At 41.3% G+C, this 22,286-nt stretch overlaps 1 protein-coding gene across 8 annotated transcripts in view; it reads right to left on the bottom strand.

The window, feature by feature from the left end:
* Nucleotides 1-22,286, bottom strand: part of SPTBN5 (spectrin beta, non-erythrocytic 5) — a 278,824-nt gene that overhangs the window by 180,292 nt on the left and 76,246 nt on the right. For all 8 annotated transcript variants that reach the window (XR_008848753.1, XM_056545854.1, XM_056545855.1 and 5 more), the window contains 8 exons: nucleotides 22,018-22,188; nucleotides 18,232-18,396; nucleotides 14,769-14,995; nucleotides 12,902-13,088; nucleotides 6,611-6,811; nucleotides 4,389-4,505; nucleotides 3,534-3,688; nucleotides 73-205 (listed from right to left, as the gene is read on the bottom strand). Coding sequence is in view for 7 of the 8 variants with exons in the window: in XM_056545854.1 (XP_056401829.1) it covers nucleotides 73-205; nucleotides 3,534-3,688; nucleotides 4,389-4,505; nucleotides 6,611-6,811; nucleotides 12,902-13,088; nucleotides 14,769-14,995; nucleotides 18,232-18,396; nucleotides 22,018-22,188 (1,356 nt within the window). In the remaining variant the exon portion in view is untranslated. The remainder of the gene's footprint in view (nucleotides 1-72; nucleotides 206-3,533; nucleotides 3,689-4,388; nucleotides 4,506-6,610; nucleotides 6,812-12,901; nucleotides 13,089-14,768; nucleotides 14,996-18,231; nucleotides 18,397-22,017; nucleotides 22,189-22,286) is intronic.

Raw genomic sequence — 22,286 nt, 5'->3', positions numbered from 1 at the left:
TGATCAGTTTAGCTACAATATACAACAATCATGAAGTGTTGGAAGGAAATAAATAAATTATGTTATTCTAACCAGGACATGCTCGTAGTCGTTGCCATAGTCCTCAGAACTTGCTACTTGTCTTTGCTGGTTAATCCATTCCTGAAGGTCCCCAGATTCTCGAATGTATTCATGTAAAGCCAATGCTTCTTCCAGTTTTCCCCATCTATACAAAATAATATTAGTAAACAATGAGCATAATCCTCAATGGGGAATCATTCTGAAAATGATGAGTGAAATTCTAAATGGGGAAACTCAATAAAATCAAGAACTCCCAATCACAACCTCATAGGCACTCAATGCATAAACATTAGGCTTTGTCGTTTTTTTAACCATTTTTTCCCACCTATTCATGTGCCACTACAAAAGACTGACCTGCCGGAATATGTGCATGAACCTTTAAGGTAGGGTCACATTTGTTGCATATTTTCTGCAGCTGATTTTGCAACACATAGGCTCTGATTTACTATTGTGAACCCGACATGTTTTGTTGGGTTGTGCGCCAGAAATTCTGTCTGCACCAGAATGTGCGCCAGAATAAAAAAAAAAAACCTGACTAACTCTCCATTTTACTAAGAAACCCCAAAAAAGGGGCATTGTCTTTGGGGAAGGGGGCGTGCCACCAACATTTTTACAAAAACCCAACATATTTACTAAGGTTTCCACAGAAAATGTGGTGGATTTGAGCTGAGGAAAGCCAGACAGATCAGAGCAGGTGTAAAAAAAAAAAAGCAAAATGTAGGCAAAAGTGCAAAATTTTGGCAAACCTTAGTAAATACCGTGGAAATAAAAATTGTAGGGAATTGAAACTCACAAAGAAACCTACACAACACTCAGGACCATTGACTTCAAAATACACAGCAGCAAATAAGCACCAAAATATAATATGTGTGACCGTACCATTAGAGTACATTCTGGATCTGCTGCACATTTGAAGCTGAGGTTCAATCATTTAGTTACATTTATATCTGTAGCATCGAATCTGCAGCAGATCCTGTATATGTCAATGTCCCTTTATTATTTTGCTTAGGGTTTATTCACAGGTACAGTGCATCAAATATGGGCAGGATTTGAAGATGCAAATTTTATGCTGCAGAGTTCAATGTAAACAACATGACTGAACACAGCTACAAATCTGCAGCTTCAAATCCTGTGCATCAAATATGCGCAGGAAACTGTACTTATGAATACAGTCTTAGAGATTACAGTGCTCCCTCAAGTTACAATATTAATTGGTTCCAAGAAGACCATTGTATGTTGAAACCATGGTATATTGAGACCATGACTCTAGGAAAACCTGGTAATTGGTTCTAAAGCCCCAAAATGTCATCTAAAAATAGGAAAAAGTGAGTATTAAACACTAGGGGATGCTAACTGACACCAGTCAGTGTATACACTTCAGTAATACAGGTGTTTTACCAGTGAATGTCCATTCTGATTGGTGAGATCTTTCAGCCATTGACAGGTTTCACAGATTTGGACTGTCCGTAGTATTGTATTTTGAGTTTGGTATCAAGTTACAATGGCCCAGAAAAGACCATTGTATGTTAAAACTATTGTATGTTGAGGCCATTGTAAGTTGGGGGATCACTGTACAGTATTTAATTTTCTTAAAGGAAACCTGTCATCAGGAGCAGGGGGGCAATTCCAAAACACTATCAACTACTTTAAAACACTCAGGCATTTCAGAGAAATCATACTTTAAAAAAGCCGCCTGGTTAACCTGGTTAACTAGTCATTGTGGCAGGTCCTGGCATCTGCTCTATGCCCCACTAACCCTGAGTGATGCATGTCTCCCTGTACACAGATTGGGAAAGACGCGTCACTCATGGTTGGCAGGGAGGAGAGCGGCCACTGGGACCACCCCCACTGGCTACTTATCCAGGTCCTGGCATATTTATTTAAAGTGTACCTGTTGTAAACAAAAACTTTTTATATAATGTAGGTAATAAAATTATATGTATATTTGTAACATACATTGGTTAAAAAATATTTGTATATTTTTGTCTCTGCAGCTATTGCCTGTGTGTCTCTGTGAGGAGTCCAAATACAGGAAGTGAGGTGGACAAGCAGGGCTCTGTGCACTGAGGACAAGCAAGGCTCTGTACACTGAGGACTGAGCGGGCACTGAGGACAAGCAGGGCTCTGTGCACTGAGGACAAGCAGGGCTCTGTGCACTGAGGACAAGCAGGGCTCTGTGCACTGAGGACAAGCGGGGCTCTGTGCACTGAGGACAAGCGGGGCTCTGTACACTGAGGACTGAGCGGGGCACTGAGGACAAGCAGGGCTCTGTGCACTGAGGACAAGCAGGGCTCTGTGCACTGAGGACAAGCAGGGCTCTGTGCACTGAGGACAAGCAGGGCTCTGTGCACTGAGGACAAGCAGGGCTCTGTGCACTGAGGACAAGCAGGGCTCTGTGCACTGAGTACAAGCAGGGCTCTGTACACTGAGGACAAGCAGGGCTCTGTACACTGAGGACAAGCAGGGCTCTGTACACTGGGGACAAGCAGGGCTCTGTACACTGGGGACAAGCGGGGCTCTGTACACTGAGGACAAGCGGGGCTCTGTACACTGAGGACCAGCGGGGCTCTGTACGCTGAGGACCAGCGGGGCTCTGTACGCTGAGGACCAGCGGGGCTCTGTACGCTGAGGACCAGCGGGGCTCTGTACACTGAGGACAAGCGGGGCTCTGTACACTGAGGACAAGCGGGGCTCTGTACACTGAGGACAAGCGGGGCTCTGTACACTGAGGACAAGCGGGGCTCTGTACACTGAGGACAAGCGGGGCTCTGTACACTGAGGACAAGCGGGGCTCTGTACACTGAGGACAAGCGGGGCTCTGTACACTGAGGACAAGCGGGGCTCTGTACACTGAGGACAAGCGGGGCTCTGTACACTGAGGACAAGCGGGGCTCTGTACACTGAGGACAAGCGGGGCTCTGTACACTGAGGATAAGCGGGGCTCTGTGCAGTGAGGCTCTGTGACATGGGCTCATACATGAGGATGATTGACAAGCCAGGGCCCTGCACGGAGCAGATCCCTGCTTGTCCCGCCCTCACTTCGTGTATTTGGACTCATCACAGAGACACACAAGTAATAGCTGCAGGGATAGCATATGTTCACCCAAAAATATACACATTTTTTAACCAATGTATATTACAAATATACATATAATGGTATTACCTACATTATATAAAAAGTTTTTGTTGATGACAGGTACACTTTAATCATGATTTCTCTGAAAGGCCCAAGTCTTTCAGAGTAGATAAAAGTGTCGGGAACGCGGTCCCAGCACATGTTTAATGCTGCCCGCTGTTTGGGCATCAAAAAACAGGTGACAGGTTCCCTTTAATCATCAATATACTGCTCTCTATTAAACCTGATATTTTCTGGAATTACTGTTGTGTCCTTCCCTGTAGTAACATGTATTATAAACACCAGTTTTGGTGTTTGCTATGAACGCTAGGAGGATGGGATACACAGATACTTGAACCTTATGCTTGCGCAATCCTGTAGATCCTTCATTTGTGAGCGCATTTTCTGCACGGGAGCATCAACCTCATCATATTCAAAGGAAGGCAGGTTCTGCCTTGTGGTAACCAACTGTGATGACAAATCTTGGTAGAGCTCAATCTCCTGCTGTAAGTCCTGGTGATAAAATTGCAAGAATATTACTGCATTTAAAGAGGTACTATGGTGGGAAAATTTTTATTTTTTATTTTTTTTTAATCAACTGGTGCCAGAAAGTTAAACACATTTGTAAATTACTTCTATTAAAAAAGTAATCAGCTGATTACTTATCAGCTGCTGTATGCTCCAGAGGAAGTTCTTTTCTTTTTGAATTTCTTCCCAGTCTGACCACAGTGCTCTCTGCTGACACCTCTGTCCATGTCAGGAACTGTCCAGAGCAGGAGAGGTTTGCTATGGGGATTTGATCCTGCTCTGGACAGTTCCTAACCTGGTCAGAGGTGTCAGCAGAGAGCACCGTGGCCAGACAGAAAAGAAATTCAAAAAGAACAGAACTTCCTCTGGAGCATACAGCAGCTGATAAGTACTGGCAGGATTAAGATTTCCTAATAGAAGTTATTTACAAATCTGTATAACTCTCACTAGTTGATTTAAAAAGAATTGTTCTGCTTTATAACACTGTAGATCAGTCTTTCCCCACTAGTTTGCCTCCAGTTATTGCAAAACTACAACTCTCAGCATGCCCGGACAGCCTTTGGCTGTCCGGGCATACTGGGAGTTGTAGTTTTGCAACAGCTGGAGGTACGCTAGAAACACAGCTGTAGATACTCTTTGTTTTCTAATTACTGTATTCCTTAGAATTGGTAATTGTATATTGTACCTTGTGTTTTTTCATCATGTTTAGGGTGGCAGACTCTTCTTTGCCATAATCTTTACTGTTAGCCAATGGACGTTTTTCTCCAATCCAGGTCTCCATGTCGGACACATCAAGAAGGAACTTTAAAATGTACAGAACAAAATCTAAAATGTATTAAAATATTCCATAACTCTGATCATGCATTATGTAGTACTTAAAATGGCGATTACTTTATGATAGTATACATTGGCATAGTATACAACTGAGGCACTGATGGCTGTGAAAGAATCAAATACAGAATGCTGTATAATAGGGATAGTTCTACACTTAACATACACTGGAAGATATGGCAAAACAACAAAAAAATGTTGTCATTAAAAATGCCTCAGTGATACATACATGATATGGTGACCCCTTATGCTCTTTTGAAGGGATATTCCAGGCAAAACCTTTTTTTATATATATATTTATATATATATATATATATATATATATATATATATATATATATATATATATATCAACTGTCTCCGGAAAGTTAAACAGATTTGTAAATTACTTCTATTAAAAAATCTTTATCCTTCCAATAGTTATTAGCTTCTGAAGTTTTCTGTCTAACTGCTCAATGATGATGTCACGTCCCGGGAGCTGTGCATGATGGGAGAATATCCCCATAGGAACTGCACAGCTCCCGGGACGTGAGTCATCAGAGAGCAGTTCGACAGAAAACAACAACTCAACTTTAGAAGCTAATAACTATTGGAAGGATTAAGATTTTTTAATAGAAGTCATTTACAAATCTGTTTAACTTTCCGGAGCCAGTTGATATATAAAAAAAAGTTTTGGCCTGGAATACCCCTTTAATTCCTTCTCAGAATGTCCACCCAATGCATCCAGTGCACATACTCAGTAGCCCTGTCTTCCTTTTTCCTTTTGAGCACATGTGAATGATAACTAGTATTGTGCAGACCAGACAATATGAATTGAAGCACTAGAAGAGGCTTTTTTCCACCAGCAGTCTACACAAAGGCTGTCTGGGCATCCTGAAAGTTGTAATTTTGCAACAGCTGGAGGCACTCAGGTTGGGAAACATTGCACTAGATTGAGGTTCAAATTGGAAATAGAAGGAACACCAGGGGGCGCCATAATAAGTACGCAGAAGCAATATCTAGACACAGGCATTTTAAAATAAAAATTATTGCAACTGAAACTGAATGTTTTGCACAATCTGGTAGAGTAAAATAAAACTATCATGTGACACCAATCGCCTAAGTTATTACAGAGGTTGGTTGTCCCAAGATACAAGTTATCCCCTACCCACAGTAATGGGGATAACTAGCTGATTGGTATGTGTCCAGCTGTGATGATTTGACCCCTGGGACCTCCACCAGTGAATGTAAGTCAGTTGTCCGCCATTATTCTCAGCATCCGCTTCATTCACATTGCATAGTGCTGGATGAATACAACACCAAGTAATACTGAACTCTCATACAACAAATTGGAAGAATGAAATGCCTTAAAGGAGTACTCTGGGACTGGAAAACCTATCCCCTATCCTAAGGTTTCAGATTGCGGGGGTTCCAACCGCTGGGCCCCCCCCCCCCGGCGATCTCCCGTACAGGGCCCTGGCAGTCCGCGGGAAGGGGGCGTGTCGACCACTGCAAGAAATGACAGCTGACACGCCCCCTCAATACAACTCTATGGGAGAGCCGGTGCGCACTGCCTTCATCAATCTCTGGCTCTGTCATAACGGTGTATTGGGGGGGGGGGGCGTGTCGGCCGCTGCTTCGTGCGGTGGTCAACACGCGCTATCTGGCCGAAGAGCCAGGGCCCTGTACGGGAGGTCACGGGGGTCCCAGCGGTCGGACGCCCCGCGATCTGAAACTTATCCCCCATCCTTAGGATAGCGGATGAGTTTCCAATCCTGGACTACTCCTTTAAGGCTGGGAAATTCTGCAAAGAAATTCCGCAATATTTACTGCACATCGTATCTAATGGGAATTCCACTGTCCTATTCACACTGCAGAATTTCAGCTGTGGATATTCCGCTTTTCGGAATTCCACAAAAACATGGAACATATCTTTAAACTTTGTGGAATTCAACTCAGAATTCTCAATCCTGTTTTGAGCGCACAGTAATCCCGCCAGTATTCCGCAGAAGGCTTTGCAGAGCGGAATTTGAGCAGAATGACAGAATTTCCACCTAAGACAGAGAGAAGCAGCCATAGCAGATTGTGATCTCGAACCTTCTGAAAGCTGACTGAATCCTGTAAGCCCCTCATCCTCTTCTCACATGCCTCCTCCAGTTCTGCCCAGGCAGCTTGCAGCTTCTTATTCTTGTCAGAGATGTTGCGAGATTCTGGGTGGCCGTTCGCCATCAAAGAGTTTCCCATCTCTAGGACACGACGTAGCTGCTGTTTGTGAGCGTTGACCTCCGCTTGTAACTCCTGCACAACAAGGGGTCAAAAAAGTCTCAGAGTTCTCAAAGTGCAAATAGAATATACGGAATATAAATGTAAGTATTTGTGTGGTGGCCCAGTAAAGGATGGTGTTGGCCCGTACCTTTCCTGCCCTGTCAGGCGGTGTCCCTCAGTGTCCCCAGGGCCCCCTGTAGTTGTTTCCCCATTTGTATATATGTTGGATATTAAAAGATGTGTTATACCTTCAATAAAATGTACCATGGGGGAGATTAATCAAAACCTGTGCAGAGAAAGAGTGGTGCAGTTGCCCATAGCAACCAATCAGATTGCTTCTTTCATTTTCCACAGGCCTCTTTAGAGGCCTGTGGAAAATGAAAGAAGCAATCTGATTGGTTGCTATGGGCAACTGCACCACTCTTCCTCTGCACAGGTTTTGATAAATCTCCCCCCATGTGATTGTTACCCAGGATGTACCAGAATCACAAGTCAGTCAAGTCAAGTTATCTGTCTACCCAGCGTGGCCTGCACTAAATTCTCCAGTCCAACTACAAGTCCCAGCTAACCTGCGAGGTCTCTGTGTCACTGGTCACCTCATTGGGCCCTGGCTGCCCTGCACCTCACACCCCGCCATACCCCATTTGCATGTGCAAACAATGTGCTTTTCTGATCGAAGCTAAATAATTTCACTGAAGCCTGCGAGAGCTATGCCTCCCCATGCCCTGAACGCACTTTCTGTGTTTGGTCTCCTGCAAGCCTGGCAGGAGACCAAACTAACTGTTTGCCTTGAGGCAGGGAACAGAAAAGAGCCACCTAGTGGCCATTTTTTTCAATCACATTAAAAACATATAAAAGGTTGAGAATTTTAACAGCAAGTAAATAGCGAAGTTTCTTTGAATTACATAAGGAACAATATATTAAAAGTTCAGTTTGGTGACCGGTACTATTTAACAAGGACATTGTAGGAGCACAATGATATATGTGAATTGACAAATGTAGCCATATTAAAAAGGAGTCCATTCAAAGATCAAGCAATACCCTATATAAAATGTATATCACCCCTTAAATGTGTTATCACAAGATAAAATGTAGGTTTTCTATCAAATATGAGGGGGGGGGGGGATAATGAAAAAAATTAAGCAAGACCATTATCATTTGTTTTCCCCATGTCTGCAGCTCTGAGCATGATATAGGGTTAACAGATTACATAAAATGGTGAAACAGGAGGGTGGAAGAAAGAGAACAATTCATCTCTTTCAGCTCATGGCTGTTTGAAAAGTTATAAAATTATGTTTAGAGGGGTACTCCACTAGAAAACATTGTTTTTTTTTTAAATCAACTGGTGCCAGAAAGTAAAACAAATTTGTAAATTACTTCTATAAAAAAAATTAATCCTTCCAGTACTTATCAGCTGCTTTTATGATCCACAGGAAGTTCTTTTCTTTTTGAATTTCCTTTCTGTCTGACCACAGTGCTCTCTGCTGACACCTCTGTCCATTTTAGGAACTGTCCAGAGTAGGAGCAAATCCTCATAGCAAACCTCTCCTGCTCCGGACAGTTCCTAAAATGGACAGAGGTGTCAGCAGAGAGCACTGTGGTCAGAAAGAAAGGAAATTCAAAAAGAAAAAAACTTCCTGTGGAGCATAACAGCAGCTGATAAGTACTGGAAGGATTGATATTTTTTTAATAGAAGTAATTTACAAATCTGTTTAACTTTCTGGCACCAGTTGATTTAAAGAAAAAATGTTTTCCAGTGGAGTACCCCTTTAAGAGTCGTAGAGTCTGGGCTGAGCTGCAGCATGCACTAGTTACCCAGGAATACAACAGCATAGCAGATTTCTTCAAAAATAGCACCACTCACGTCCTTAGGCTGTGTGTGGTATTACAGCGCAATCCTATAGAAGTGAATGGAGCCAAGATTAAATACCTGAGGACAAGTGTGGCACTGTTTTTGGAAGAAACTTGTGCTGTTTTTCTATTCCTGGATAAAACCTTTAAAGGGGTACTCCACTGCCCCAGCATCCAGAACATTTTGTTCCGAACGCTGGGTGCGGGCTGCGGGGGTCGTGACGTCACAGCCACGCCCCTCGTGATGTCACGCAACGCCCCCTCAGTGCAAGTCTATGGGAGGGGGCGTGGCAGTCGCCACGCCCCCTCCCATAGACTTGCACTGAGGGGGGCGTTGCGAGACATCACGAGGGGCGTGGCTGTGATGTCACGACCCCTGCAGCGCGCACCAAGCGTTCGGAACAAGACGTTCTGGATGCTGGGGCAGTGGAGTACCCCTTTAAGCCAAAGCCATTTAAAGGGGTATTCCAGGGAAAAAAAACTTTTTTTCTTATATCAACTGACTCCAGAAAGTTAAACAGATTTGTAAGTTACTTCTATTAAAAAATCTTAATCCTTCCAATAATTATCAGCTGCTGAAGTTGAGTTTTTGTTTTCCGTCTGGCAACAGTGCTCTCTGCTGACATCTCTGCTTGTCTCGGGAACTGCACAGAGTAGAAGAGGTTTGCTATGGGGATTTGCGGTTCCTGAGACACGTGTCATCAGAGAGCACTTAGACAGAAAAGAACAACTCAACTTCAGCAGCTCATAAGTACTGAAAGGATTAAGATTTTTTTTATAGAAGTAATTTACAAATCTGTTTAAATTTCTGAAGCCAGTTGAGATATATATATATATATATATATATATATATATATATATATATATAAAAATTTCCTGGATAACCCCTTTAAACATTTTACCAACCCAACATGAAAAGGTTGTCATGGATCACAATTTTGTTGCAGGCAGACATTTAGTCTAACATTCATGTAACAGCAGCTACTCTGTCACTTGTTTGGTACTGTTCATAGGATGTAAATGAAGCGGAACCGGAAAGGTTTTACTACCATGAATACGTTCCTTACAAGACTGGATAGAAAATATGCCAGTATGAGGCATTAGGTCATTGCAGAACACAGACCACAGACCATCTCTTTGGCTTCCATTTAACAGTTTCTGGAAAAAGCACAGTCTGCCCCCAATTCTACCCACCAAGGCAAACGGTGCATAACATGGGTCCATTTAGGGTGGCTGCAACCAGCAATAAAACTTTAATTTTCCACAATAGTGTTTTTAACAAATGTGCTTCAAATGTCTTCTGTATACACCAGGAGTGTCTTTCTTTTTGCTTATATCGTATAAACTGTTTTTATTTTTATAACATTTTCTATTGTATTTAAAAGGAAAAATATCATCTAAAAATGTGGTTCAAGTAAAGTGGCGCTCAACATGTCAAACATTGTATCATCTTTATAAGAAGTCCCATGTTGTTAACTAGTGTTGCTCGCTAATATTGGCAATTCGAATTTTATTCGCGAATACCGCACATTCGCGACTTCGCGAATATAGCACTATATATTCGCAATTACGAATATTCGTTTTTTTTTTTCCGCTTATGCAAATTTTAGCATATGCTCATTTTCACGTACACAAATTTTCGCGAATATAGCACTAAATATTCGCAATTACGAATATTCAGGTGTTTTTTTCGCTTATGCAAATTTTAGCATATGTTCATTTTCACGTATGATAATTTTCTTATATGCGAATTTTCGCCTATGTAAGTTTCGCATATGCGAAGTTGTACATGCACTAATTTTCTTTCATGCAAATTTTTCCCTATGTAAATTTTCGCATATGTTTATTTTCTTATATGCGAATATTCCGATATGGCATTTTCCGTATATGCGCATTTTCGCATACACTAATTTTCTAATATGCGAATATTCTGGTATGGAATTTTCTTATATGCGCAGCTCCATGCGCGAGAATTTTCTTATATGCGAATATTTATATACGTATTTTCTCAACTAAATTTTCGTGTATGCGAATGTTCGCAAATATTACGTATGTGCACATGTAGCGAATATATGACGAATATTTGTCCATGTATTCGCGAAATATCGCAAATTCGAATATGGCCTATGCCGCTCAACACTATTGTTAACCTTTTCGATGTGTTTTTTTTCTAGAGTAATCAGTAAAATTAAATATTCCGGTCCTACTGAAGGTCTTTAAAATAAAATGGTGTCCCATAAATAGTAACACTGCTAATCTGGTCTGTTCGATATTGCCATTAAGGACGTCACAGTGGGCAATAGTATGTGGTACCAGCTGTGCATAAAGTGCATAAGTTATATAGTCATTTCCAGAGTTCCTACTGATGTAACCTATAATCCTTCTGCCGTGCGGCTATGCTGCTGTAACTGGCTCACTCCCCCGTAATAATAGAATGTGTTGGTACTATGTACTGCTATGAACGCTTCCACGCCACCAACGATACTCCGGTGAGCGGTAGATAGTACCAACACATTCTATTATTACGGGGGAGTGACCCAGTTACAGCAGCATAGCCGCACGGCAGAAGGATTACGGGTTACATCAGTAGGAACTCTGGAAATGACTATATAACTTATGCACAGCTGGTACCACATACTATTGCCCACTGTGACATCCTTAAAGGCAATATCCAGCAGACCAGGTAAGCAGTGTTACTATTTATGGGACACTATTTATGGGACACAATTTTAACTTGATACAAATTACAAGTCAAGTGTCCATTATCATTTTAGTTTTTTAATACATTATTAAGTTTATGTTCATATGTTATTTGAGAGCCACCAGGGCCCAGTGGTTCTCTGAATTGCATTTTTAGACTAAATAAACATATTACTATTGCACCTGCACCTTTGTTACCTATTACTATCAGGTATCCTTCTCTTCTATTTTTTTTTTCCTCCTTTTTTCTTCCTCTTTCACTCTTGTAATCTTTTCTTTCTCTAGGGTTCTCTCTCCATCATATCAACTACACATTGTATCCCAACATTTCCTTAAAGAGTACCCTTCATCAAAAAACTTTTGATCCATTATAGATTAATGTATGCAGAATAACTTTCCATTTGCATGTTATAAAAAACATATGATTCTTTCTATTTAATTTTCCACTTTGAAAAAATGACCACTAGAGGTCTCCCTACCTGTCCTGGCTGCAAGCCCTTTTTTTTTAATTTTTTTTTATAGATTTCAGACTCATGCTGGAGTCCTAAATCTCAGACTGCAGCCAGGACACAGACAAGCTCAGCACAGTTCCCTGCCTGTCAATCAGACAGGCAGGAGCCAGCACTGTCCTCATAGCACAGCAGGGCATACTCCTGACTCTGCCTTAATGCATGCCCTCATTCATTTTACTATCTGAGCTCCGATCTTTCTTCTCTCTGCACATAGATTTTTAAACAGAGAGGAGAAGATTCAGAGCTGCCAGCTGAGCTTGTCTGTGTCCCGGCTGCAGTCTGAGATTTAGGACTCCAGCATGAGTCTGAAATCTATAAAAAGGGCTTGCGGCCAGGACTGGTAGGGAGACCTCTAGTGGTCATTTATTCAAAGTGGAAAATAAAATAGAAAGAAGCAATATTTTTTAATAACATGCAATTGGAAAGTTATTCTGCATACATTAATCTATAATATATCAAAAAAAAAATTTGGGATGAAAGGTACCCTTTAAAACACACTGTTCTTTGGCCAATACATTATGTATACACACATACTACACTGACTCATTTATCATTCCCTTGTCCTTGAGAACCAGTCCACTCTTGTTAGACATTGAACCTACATGTGCTTTGCAAAATTTGTGTGTAGTTTATTGGAGACTACACGAGACTAGAGTTCTCGGACACCTCGCAGATTGAGAACACCCAGCACAACCATTTTCTTTCAAATAAAAAGCAAACTGTACATACCTGCCCCCATGGCTCCCGGTCCCCGCCGCTCAATACTTCCTATGATAATTTGTTCCTGCAGGAAATCCCACTCTGGTATGTTTTTGCATAAACAAAACATCGGAGGAAGCAGCGGGGACCTTTTGTATGCCCAGAATACCCCTTTATTATAGAAATTCCTCACATTGCATATGATTGCAAAGATGAATAAACTGTCTAACACAAGAATTTGTTTGCACCTCTATGAACGTCAGGTCATAATTTTAGTGAAGCTGGAGTATACAATGATGATTTTTATAGGAGTGTTTTAATAGGAGTTATGACGTAATCCCATTGGCACAAGACATGGTACCTTATGTTTCTGAAGCAAACTCTGTGCTACATCCAGTGACTTGCCAAAATGAGTGGAGCTAGCAATAGGCATCTTTTCAGCGATCCATGTCCCCTCCAGATCACAGTAGTGATAGAACTCGTACTGATTCACTTTGGCTTGCAAAAATTGTCCTCTTTTGTTCAAAGGCTCTTGTAGGGATTCAAACCTGTAAAGAGAAATGGGCTTTGAGCAAGTTTGAGCATACATATGTATAATCTATACAATTAATATTTCAGTGCTGCTCATTGTTGCAGTGTTATGCTGCTTTGCTGTTGATATTGTAGAACAGTGGTCTAAAACTGTGGCCCTCCAGATGTGGCAAAACGTCAACTCCCAGCATGCCCGGACAGCCGTTGGCTGTCCGGGCATGCTGGGAGTTGACGTTTTGCCACATCTGGAGGGCCACAGTTTGAGACGACTGTTCTACAATATCAACAGCTAAGCAGCATAACAGTGGTCTCAAACTGTGGCCCTCCAGATGTTGCAAAACTTCAACTCCCAGCATGCCCGGACAGCCAACGGCTGTCCGGGCATGCTGGGAGTTGACGTTTTGCAACATCTGGAGGGCCACAGTTTTAGACCACTGTTGTAGAATAAATGGTGCAAGTTAAACAAATGACCTTACATAGACTTTAATGTGTCCACTAAAAGGTTTTATCTCCCAATTTAAAACCCTTCCAACTGAAGCTGACCCAGTCATTTTCCCTTTAGTATTAATTTTGCATGATATAGGACTGTAATACTTGCGTGGGTAAGGTCCAACAGAGAGCCAATGTCAGTTAGCAGCACTCTATTATGGCTGATACAGGTGGGTACCAAGTAGGAGACCCTCTTCTAAGATGTCTGTATGGCTTAAAGGGGTACTCCGGAAGAAAACTATTTTTTTTATATTATTTTTTTTTTAAATCAACTGGTACCAGAAAGTTAAACAGATTTGTAAATTACTTCTATTGAAAAATCTTAATCCTTCCAGTACTTATTAGCTGCTGAATACTACAGAGGAAATTCTTTTCTTTTCGGAACACAGAGTTCTCTGCTGACATCAAGAGCACAGTGCTCTCTGCTGACATCTCTGTCCATTTTAAGAACTGTCCAGAGTAGGAGAAAATCCCCGTTGCAAACATATGCTGCTCTAGACAGTTCCTAAAATGGACAGAGATGTCAGCAGAGAGCACTGTGGTCATGATGTCAGCAGAGAGCACTGTGTTCCAAAAAGAAAAGAATTTCCTCTGTAGTATTCAGCAGCTAATAAGTACTGGAAGGATTAAGATTTTTTTTTAATAGAAGTCATTTACAAATCTGTTTAACTTTCTGGCACCTCTTGATTTAAAAAATAAAAATAAAAGTTTTCCACTGGAGTACCCCTTTAATGTTTTTTTCCAGGCAAAATTTATTGATAATCTATCCTCAGTATAGGCCATCAATTTCCTATTCACTGTTCAATTGCAAAACCATGGTGCCGGCAAACACAGTGAAACACCGCAAAATTAATGCGGCATCATACATTGTGTAGGGGCCAGGCTGGATTACTACACTTCAGCTCCCATTGAACCGAATGAGAGCTGAGCTGCAGTAACCAAGAATGGCCACTACACAATGTATGGAGCTGTTTGCTTTCTGCTCAGTTTCACTGTGTAAGGTGGCACTGCAGCCCCAGAAAACAGTCGATTGGCTGGGGGTGCCCGATGTCAACACCCCATCGATCTCATATTGGTGACCTAGGCTTAGGACAGGTCATCCCCAAATTGTGCCTGGGGAAACCCCTTTAACAGGGCATATAGAAAGTGTTTGTTCTAGTCAAACAAATGCATTATTTGTAAAACAGTAGTCCCATACATTCAGTTACCTCCTCAAATACTTCATAGTTTCATCCATGATCCTTTGCGAGTTAAAATGATTGGTGGCCATCTTCTGAGCCCGGGATACGATGGAGTTCATTTTATCAGCCAACTCTCTGCTCTCATTTTCCAGCTGACGGTGCTCTTTGAGAAGGTCCCTACTAGTTCTTAGGTCATGTCCAGACTCCGGGGACTGAAGAACCTTCTCTATCTTCTCAATCTTAACTTTGGCATCCTGCATTAGAAACATTAGTAGGTGTTGTACACTTTTTTTTTTTTATTCTTCTCACTCACCAGAGGACCGTTAATATTGCAATAAAATCAATATATTGCATTATTAATTTACATCTGATCAGTAGCTGCAATAAATCCATCACTTTTATGAAGTAGATCGCTAACATATAACATTCACCCAATGCTGACTGCCAAGATCAGGGTAAGTAAGCTCCAGTGTCAAGTAAAGTTCAGCACCTATAAAGATCAAGCCGCTGAACAGGAGAGCACTTGGAAATATATCTGTGGTCGCTTTGATTTCAGGTTTAAAAAAGATTTTGTGGCAGAACCTCAATCCTATCACCAGGGAACAACATATTCTGCTGTCTATTATTGTGCATATGTTTATCTCGTTATGACCCTAAAATGTTTTCTTATAATGGACTACTTAAAAAAAAACACACACACATATATATATACAAAGGTCTATGAAGAGGTCTAAATGGTCTCAGGGCCCTACAAAACTGAGCGGTTATCGTGCAAAAGGCTGATATCACCCTGTGACATCGCCCCAAGCAAACGCTTGTTCAATAGTCCAATATGGCCCTTTGCCTCTATAAATAATGAACACATGAACAAATCTAATTTCACTATCAAGAAAAAATATATGGAAACAGTCCTACTAGGTAATGAGGGCAATAGAGATAGAAGTAATAGTAGAAAATTGAGAGTGAGAATCAGATATATAACATAACAATTTATTGCTTAAAGGGGTATTCCGGGAAAAACATTTTATCCCCTTTCCAAAGGATAGGGGATAAGATGTCTGATCGTGGGGGGCCCGCTGATGAGACCCCCCACAATCTCTCTCTGAATCTCCAGTTTTAGAAACCTCCGGGTTTCTGGGACTGGGGACGTGACGTGACACCACGCCCCCTCCATTCATGTCCATGGGAGGGGGCGTGACGGTAGTCACGCCCCCTCCCATAGACATGAATGGGGGGGGCGTGGCGTCACGTCACGTCCCCAGTCCCGGAAACCCGGAGGTTTCCGAAACTGGAGATTCAGCAACCGCATAGAATGCGGGTGTTGCAGAGAGATTGTGGGGGGTCTCAGCAGCGGGACCCCCGCGATCAGACATCTTATCCCCTATCCTTTGGATAGGGGATAAAATGTTTTTGCCCGGAATACCCCTTTAGTCATGAATAGCATCCTCTGCAGGGCCCTTGCATCGGATGCGACACATAAAATACAGTGAAAATAAAATAGAGAATGGATGGTTGAATCCAAAGTTATAACATTTATATTATAAACATATAAAATATATGAGATGATCCCTATCGAGCACAATTTATATATCCGTTTGGCTGTAACTTGTGAGATGGATAAAGCTGTAGGTACAGATAATTTGTACCACTGCAAGTTTGTCAGCAGTACATTCTGATGTACCCCAACTCGAGCGGAACTAAATAACTACAGCACGTTTGGAAATATTAACTAATTATATGAAGATCAGAGTGTGCGCTCCTCGTGGATACCTGCTCCGCACATCCCGCACGCTGAGACCCAACTTGTGCCAGCAGAACGAGTTTATATCACATACAATCCACTAACCAGGAGCAGGTAAGAGGTACATAGTACCAGCCCCACACAGTATCCTACTCGTGACTTGTTTATAACATCGGCCCTGTGCCATCAGGGACAATCAAGTAAAGTGGGACAGGATTTAGGGACCTACAGCGCTGTCGGGCACTTTGTCTATATACTGTACTTTTACTACATACTGTACCTGTGATTTTTATATATTATATCAGCTCCATGCCATCTGGGCCATATAAGTGAAATAGAATAACACATTGGTATGTACAGCACTGTTGAGCGCTTTTTCTATTCACCGCTGTGTAACAGAGAGTGCGATCTTTGTGACATAGTGTCCCAACGGCCCGGCGCTGCCCGGGCCACAAAGAACTTGCAGTGGTACAAATGATCTGTACCTACAGCTTTATCCATCTCACAAGTTACAGCCAAATGGATAAATAAATTGCGCTCATTGGGGATCATCTCATATGTTTTATATGTTTATAATATAAATTGTATAATTTTAGATTCAGCCATCCATTCTCTATTTTATTTTCACTGTATTTTATGTGTCGTATCCGATGCAAGGGCCCTGCAGAGGATGTTATTTATGATTAAGCAATAAATTGTTATGTTATATATCTGATTCTCACTCTCAATTTTCTACTATTACTTCTATCTCTATTGCCCCCATTACCTAGTAGGACTGTTTCCGTATATTTTTTCTTCTTAGTCCAATTAAGCACATAGGGTAGTGTGTAACACAGTATTCTCGGTTTTGGGTCTTTACGGTCTATGTAGAGCTCCCAGATTTTTGGTTTTGTATCTAATTTGTCTTTTTCATTGGCTAAGAGAAAACATTATTCCTATGTAGACATTTATGACATATCCTATATCCTTTGGCCCCACTTATCTTGAGTTTGAGGCCCAAATCACCCTCCGGCCTGGTTGTGGTCACTAGAGGTGGTTGGGAAGTCTAAAAAAGCCATGGCTGCCGAATGCAGTTTATTTAAGGCCAATTTATTGTAAAGAGTGTTGCACCACCAGTATTGCTGTTTATGTAACTCAGGAGTAATGGAAATAACAAAGATGGTAGTGCTACACTGTTTATGTAACTCCCATTAAAGTAGGTGGTGCATGGCCATTTCTCCATCTCATCTTTTTCTCTCTATATTACTGAACAGTGGATTGGGGGAGTCCATTCTCTAATATAATGAAAATCTAAAGATTGCGCTTTTAAGATGCCACCCACATATTGCACTGATCCATTAAGGGAAAAAAAACAGAGTTGCCGCCTTAGGCTAGGTTGACACAAGCATAGTAAGGATGTATTTGTACTATGGCCACAATTGTTGGCCCATCCATCTGATTATCTGAGCTCCCAGTTCAGATCATCAAACCTCCCGTCAACCTGGAAACTGCAGCCGTAAAAAAGAAACAAAAATATGTCCATGTCAACCCAGTGTGCACCCAGACTACGGCGGCAATACTGTTCTCTTTTCCTGAATAGATCATAAATATTAGTCCAGGGAGGAAAGAAAAGAGCTGTTGTCTTAGGATGTAATTGTTTTTTCAGCAAGCATGTCTGTGTCCAGCTGTAGTAGGCACACAAGATGGCACCACTACAGGATGGCACCACTGCAGGATAGGCGCCCCATCTTTATATGGTTATTGGCTGACCTGCAGCAGCTCCATCAGTTGCTCCTGCTGTCCTGCCTGTCGCAGCTTGTCTCCTCTATCGGCCATCTTTTTCTTTAACTCTTCCCACTTTTTCGTGACTTCCAACATCTTCAGCTCTATGGAGGCTTTCTCGTAATGATCTTCTCTTAGCAGCTGCTGTCCAACCTGTCACAGATAAATACATAGAGAATGTGTAAATAAACTCGAATCACCATCTGCTCAAGAACACGACGGAAACCGAGCATAGCCAAATGTCAACAACCATTTTCTAAAATGTTGATACTTCAGGATACATCATAGGGTTAGGGCTATAATGTGTTTATTAGTACTAGCTCTGTTTTAGCTTTCATCCTTTATTACCTAGAAATCAGACAGCAACATCATTGATGGGAAAGGAAGCAGATTGTTCTGTATAACAACAATATTCAGGTTATGTACAGCTGTCTTAAAAAAGTTAATTAAGCTGGTAGCTAAAGGGGTATTCGAGGAAAAAACTTATATATGTATATATATATATATATATATATCAACTGGCTCCAGAAAGTGAAACAGATTTGTAAATTACTTCTATTAAAAAATCTTAATCCTTCCAATAATTATCAGATGCTGAAGTTGAGTTGTTCTTTTCTGTCTGGCAACAGTGCTCTCTGCTGACATCTCTGCTTGTGCACAGAGTAGAAGAGGTTTGCAATGGGAATTTGCTTCTACTCTGAACAGTACCCGAGACAGGTGTCTGGTCTGACTAGTGATTTGTACAGTGGTAGAATTATTTCCTTGTTGTGGGCATCTATGCCCCCCCCCCCCCATGATTTTATTTGCCTTGGCAGCAGCTGCCCGACACTAGTCACTACAGCTAAATTTACTATTAACTAAGACTCCTAAATCCTTTTCTGCGTCAGTCGTCCCAAGTGTTCTCCCATTTAATACATAATCCCAGCCCGGATTTTTCCTCCCCATGTGCATTACCTTACATTTATCAGTGTTGAACCTCATCTGCCACTTCTCAGCCCAAACCTCCAACCTATCCAGATCCATTTGTAACAGTGCACTGTCCTCTATTGTGTTTATCACTTTACAGAGTTTAGTATCATCTGCAAATATTTCTACTTTACTATTACTTACTTTCAACCCCTCTACAAGGTCATTAATAAATATATTAAATAGAACAGGACCCAAGACGGACGCCTGTGGTCCCCACTAGTAACAGTCATCTAATCAGAATAAGTACCATTAATAAACACCCTCTGTTTCCTATCACTGAGCCAGTTACTTACCCACATTCTCCCCCAGCCCAATCCTTCTCATTTTATGCACCAACCTTTTATGTGGCACCGTATCAAATGCTTTAGAAAAATACGGATATACGACATCCAACGATTGCCCCAGGTTCAGTCTGGAGCTCACCTCCTCATAAAATCTGATCAGGTTAGTTTGACAGGACCGATCCCTCATAAAGCCATGCTGATATGGTGTCACACATTTATTTTTAATCAAGATACTCCAAAATACCACCCCTTAGAAAACCCTCAAACTATTTACATACAACGGGGGTTAAACTAACAGGCCTATAATTCCCGGGGTTACCTTTTGCCTCCTTTTTAAATATTGGCACCACATTTGCCATGCGCCAGTCCTGGGGACCATACTATAGAGTCTTACTATAGAGTCCCTGAATATAAAAAATAGGGGTCTGTCTATTACATTACTTAATTCCTTTAGAACACGGGGGGAATGCCAACTGTACCTGGCGATTTGTCAACTCTGATTTTTTGTAGGCGGCACTGTACTTTTTAGGTCAGACAGGTGACCTGTACTGGGTAGTTTACCTTATCTCGCTGTATTTCACCAGGATTAAGATTTTTTTTTTAGAAGTCATTTACAAATCTGTTTAACTTTCTGGAGCCAGTTGATATGAGAAAAAAAAATGTGTTTTTACCGGAATACCCCTTTAATAACCGGAATAAAAACTGCTAGATTTAAGGATGATTTTATAATAGAAAATAAAAAATGTGTATATATATATATATATCTATCTATCTATATCTATCTATCTATATATATATATCCTTCATTAGGCACTGTCAATAATATAAGTGAATATATGAAACTTTGTAATATATTTTATTAGACAAAAATGCTTCTTTCTCCTGTTATCAAACTTTTTCCCTTTTCTGCCTCCAGCTGCTTACATCTTCTCTGAAAACCAGCTCAGCTTTGTCCTGTGTCTGCTAGACAAGCAATACAAGTCTATGGAGGGGGGGGGGGGAGGAGGGAGCTCTGTCCACCAGCTCTATGAGAGCTGCAAATAATACATGAAGCCTGCAGAGCAGAAATCTGCTGAAAAATATCATATACAAGTTATAGAATGGCCAGATATAGTGCTGACTTTCCTGTACACACAGGGCATCTTATCCTGAAAAGTCACCTGAGATGAAAGGTACGCTTAAACCACAGGTCCTTTTCTGATAACTTGTAGAACAACTTATACTCCAGCGATCTTTTGGGGTATAACTTTTTTTTTATTGAAAACACATTTTCAAGCAAATAGTGAGTTTCACTTCAAGAGATCTCACAGGATTACAAGTTGTTCTGCAAATTATGTTTGTCTGACCAGAGACTGGATCCATGCTGGGGTGGGGAATCCACAGGAGGGGGAGTTGGAGTCTTTCATTATTTATGTATATTTATATATATATATTTTCTCATGACACATTCCCTCTAAAAGGATTGGTGTAGCCACAAGGCAGTGTAAAGAACATAAAATTCCAGTCCAACAGTTATAAACTAAAAGAAGCTAAACATATACAAGAAATGTAATTTATTAAATGGTTCCAGGCTGGAGGTGAAGGATATTACCGCAGTTTGTTGTATTTGGCGCATGTATGCCAGTATTAGCAGCTGATAATTGTAGGTCAAACCAGTCATCAAAAAGTCAGTATTTTCTGTACCTACAGATGTTCTTTACAAGGCAAACATTGGAACATCTGACTCAAAAGTGGTTAAACTGTTGTTCTAGGGGTCTTGTACAGGAATAAAAATATACAGTAATTACATAGAAAGACATAAAAAGGCTTCAATATGTTGCATTTAACATATCTTGTTAGAGTTATTCAAAGGAAGACTTGTTTGATAAAACAAACATGTCAGGAGGATATCCTGGTTTAAACATATAACACACAGTAATTGTATTCACTGTAGTCACCCCAGCATTCAGACTGTATTTCTCCGGAACGCTTGGAGCAGAGCGGTGGCGGTCTAGACGTCACTGCCAACACCCTTTTGTGACGTCACACCACACCCCCTCAATACAAGTCTATGGGAGGGGGCGTGGCGGCCCCTCCCTTAGACTTGCATTGAGGGGGCGTGGTGTGATAGCACAAGGAGCGTGGCCGTGACATCACGACCCCCGCCCTCAGCATTTTAAACGAATGCCAGGTGCTGCACAGAGATTACGGAGTTCCCAGTGGCAGGACCCCCGCGATCGGACATCTTATCTAGGGGATAAGTGTGTCTGTATGTGATGTGTGAGAAGTGAAAGGTGATTTCTATTGAAAGGTGATTTCTGTTGCATTATTTAAAAAAAATGTAAATCTAAAATTGAAAAAGCTTTTTAGTAGGATGACCAGAAATGCTAAATATAAACCCCACGATGGTCTGATGATATAATATCTGGCAAGAATACAATGGCCAGCTTTGGGGTAATGTTAATTTGTAGATACAATGTACCTATACATATATGTAATAATGATCTTTAGCTAGGTACATTATATAGATGCCTATACTAACCTTTACTAAGTCTTCAAAGCGCACTTGGTTGGCATCCATCTCTCGCTCAGCAGCTTCATGCCACTTCAATTTACGCAGGATATTAGTTGGGTCCCGATACGACTCATCAAGGGCAATTTTATACTTCTCTTCCATCCACACCAAAAGTTCTGTGGCATCTCTGTAAAACTCCTTTAAACAAGGGACAACAGTAAGTTAAACAGGAGGAGGCAGGGAAATGACATTTAAAGGGGTACTCCGCCCCTAGACATCTTATCCCCTATGCTGAC

This window comes from Hyla sarda, chromosome 11 (assembly GCF_029499605.1).
Source record: "Hyla sarda isolate aHylSar1 chromosome 11, aHylSar1.hap1, whole genome shotgun sequence".
NCBI lineage: Eukaryota > Metazoa > Chordata > Amphibia > Anura > Hylidae > Hyla > Hyla sarda.
This window is presented reverse-complemented; position numbering and strand designations above follow the sequence as displayed.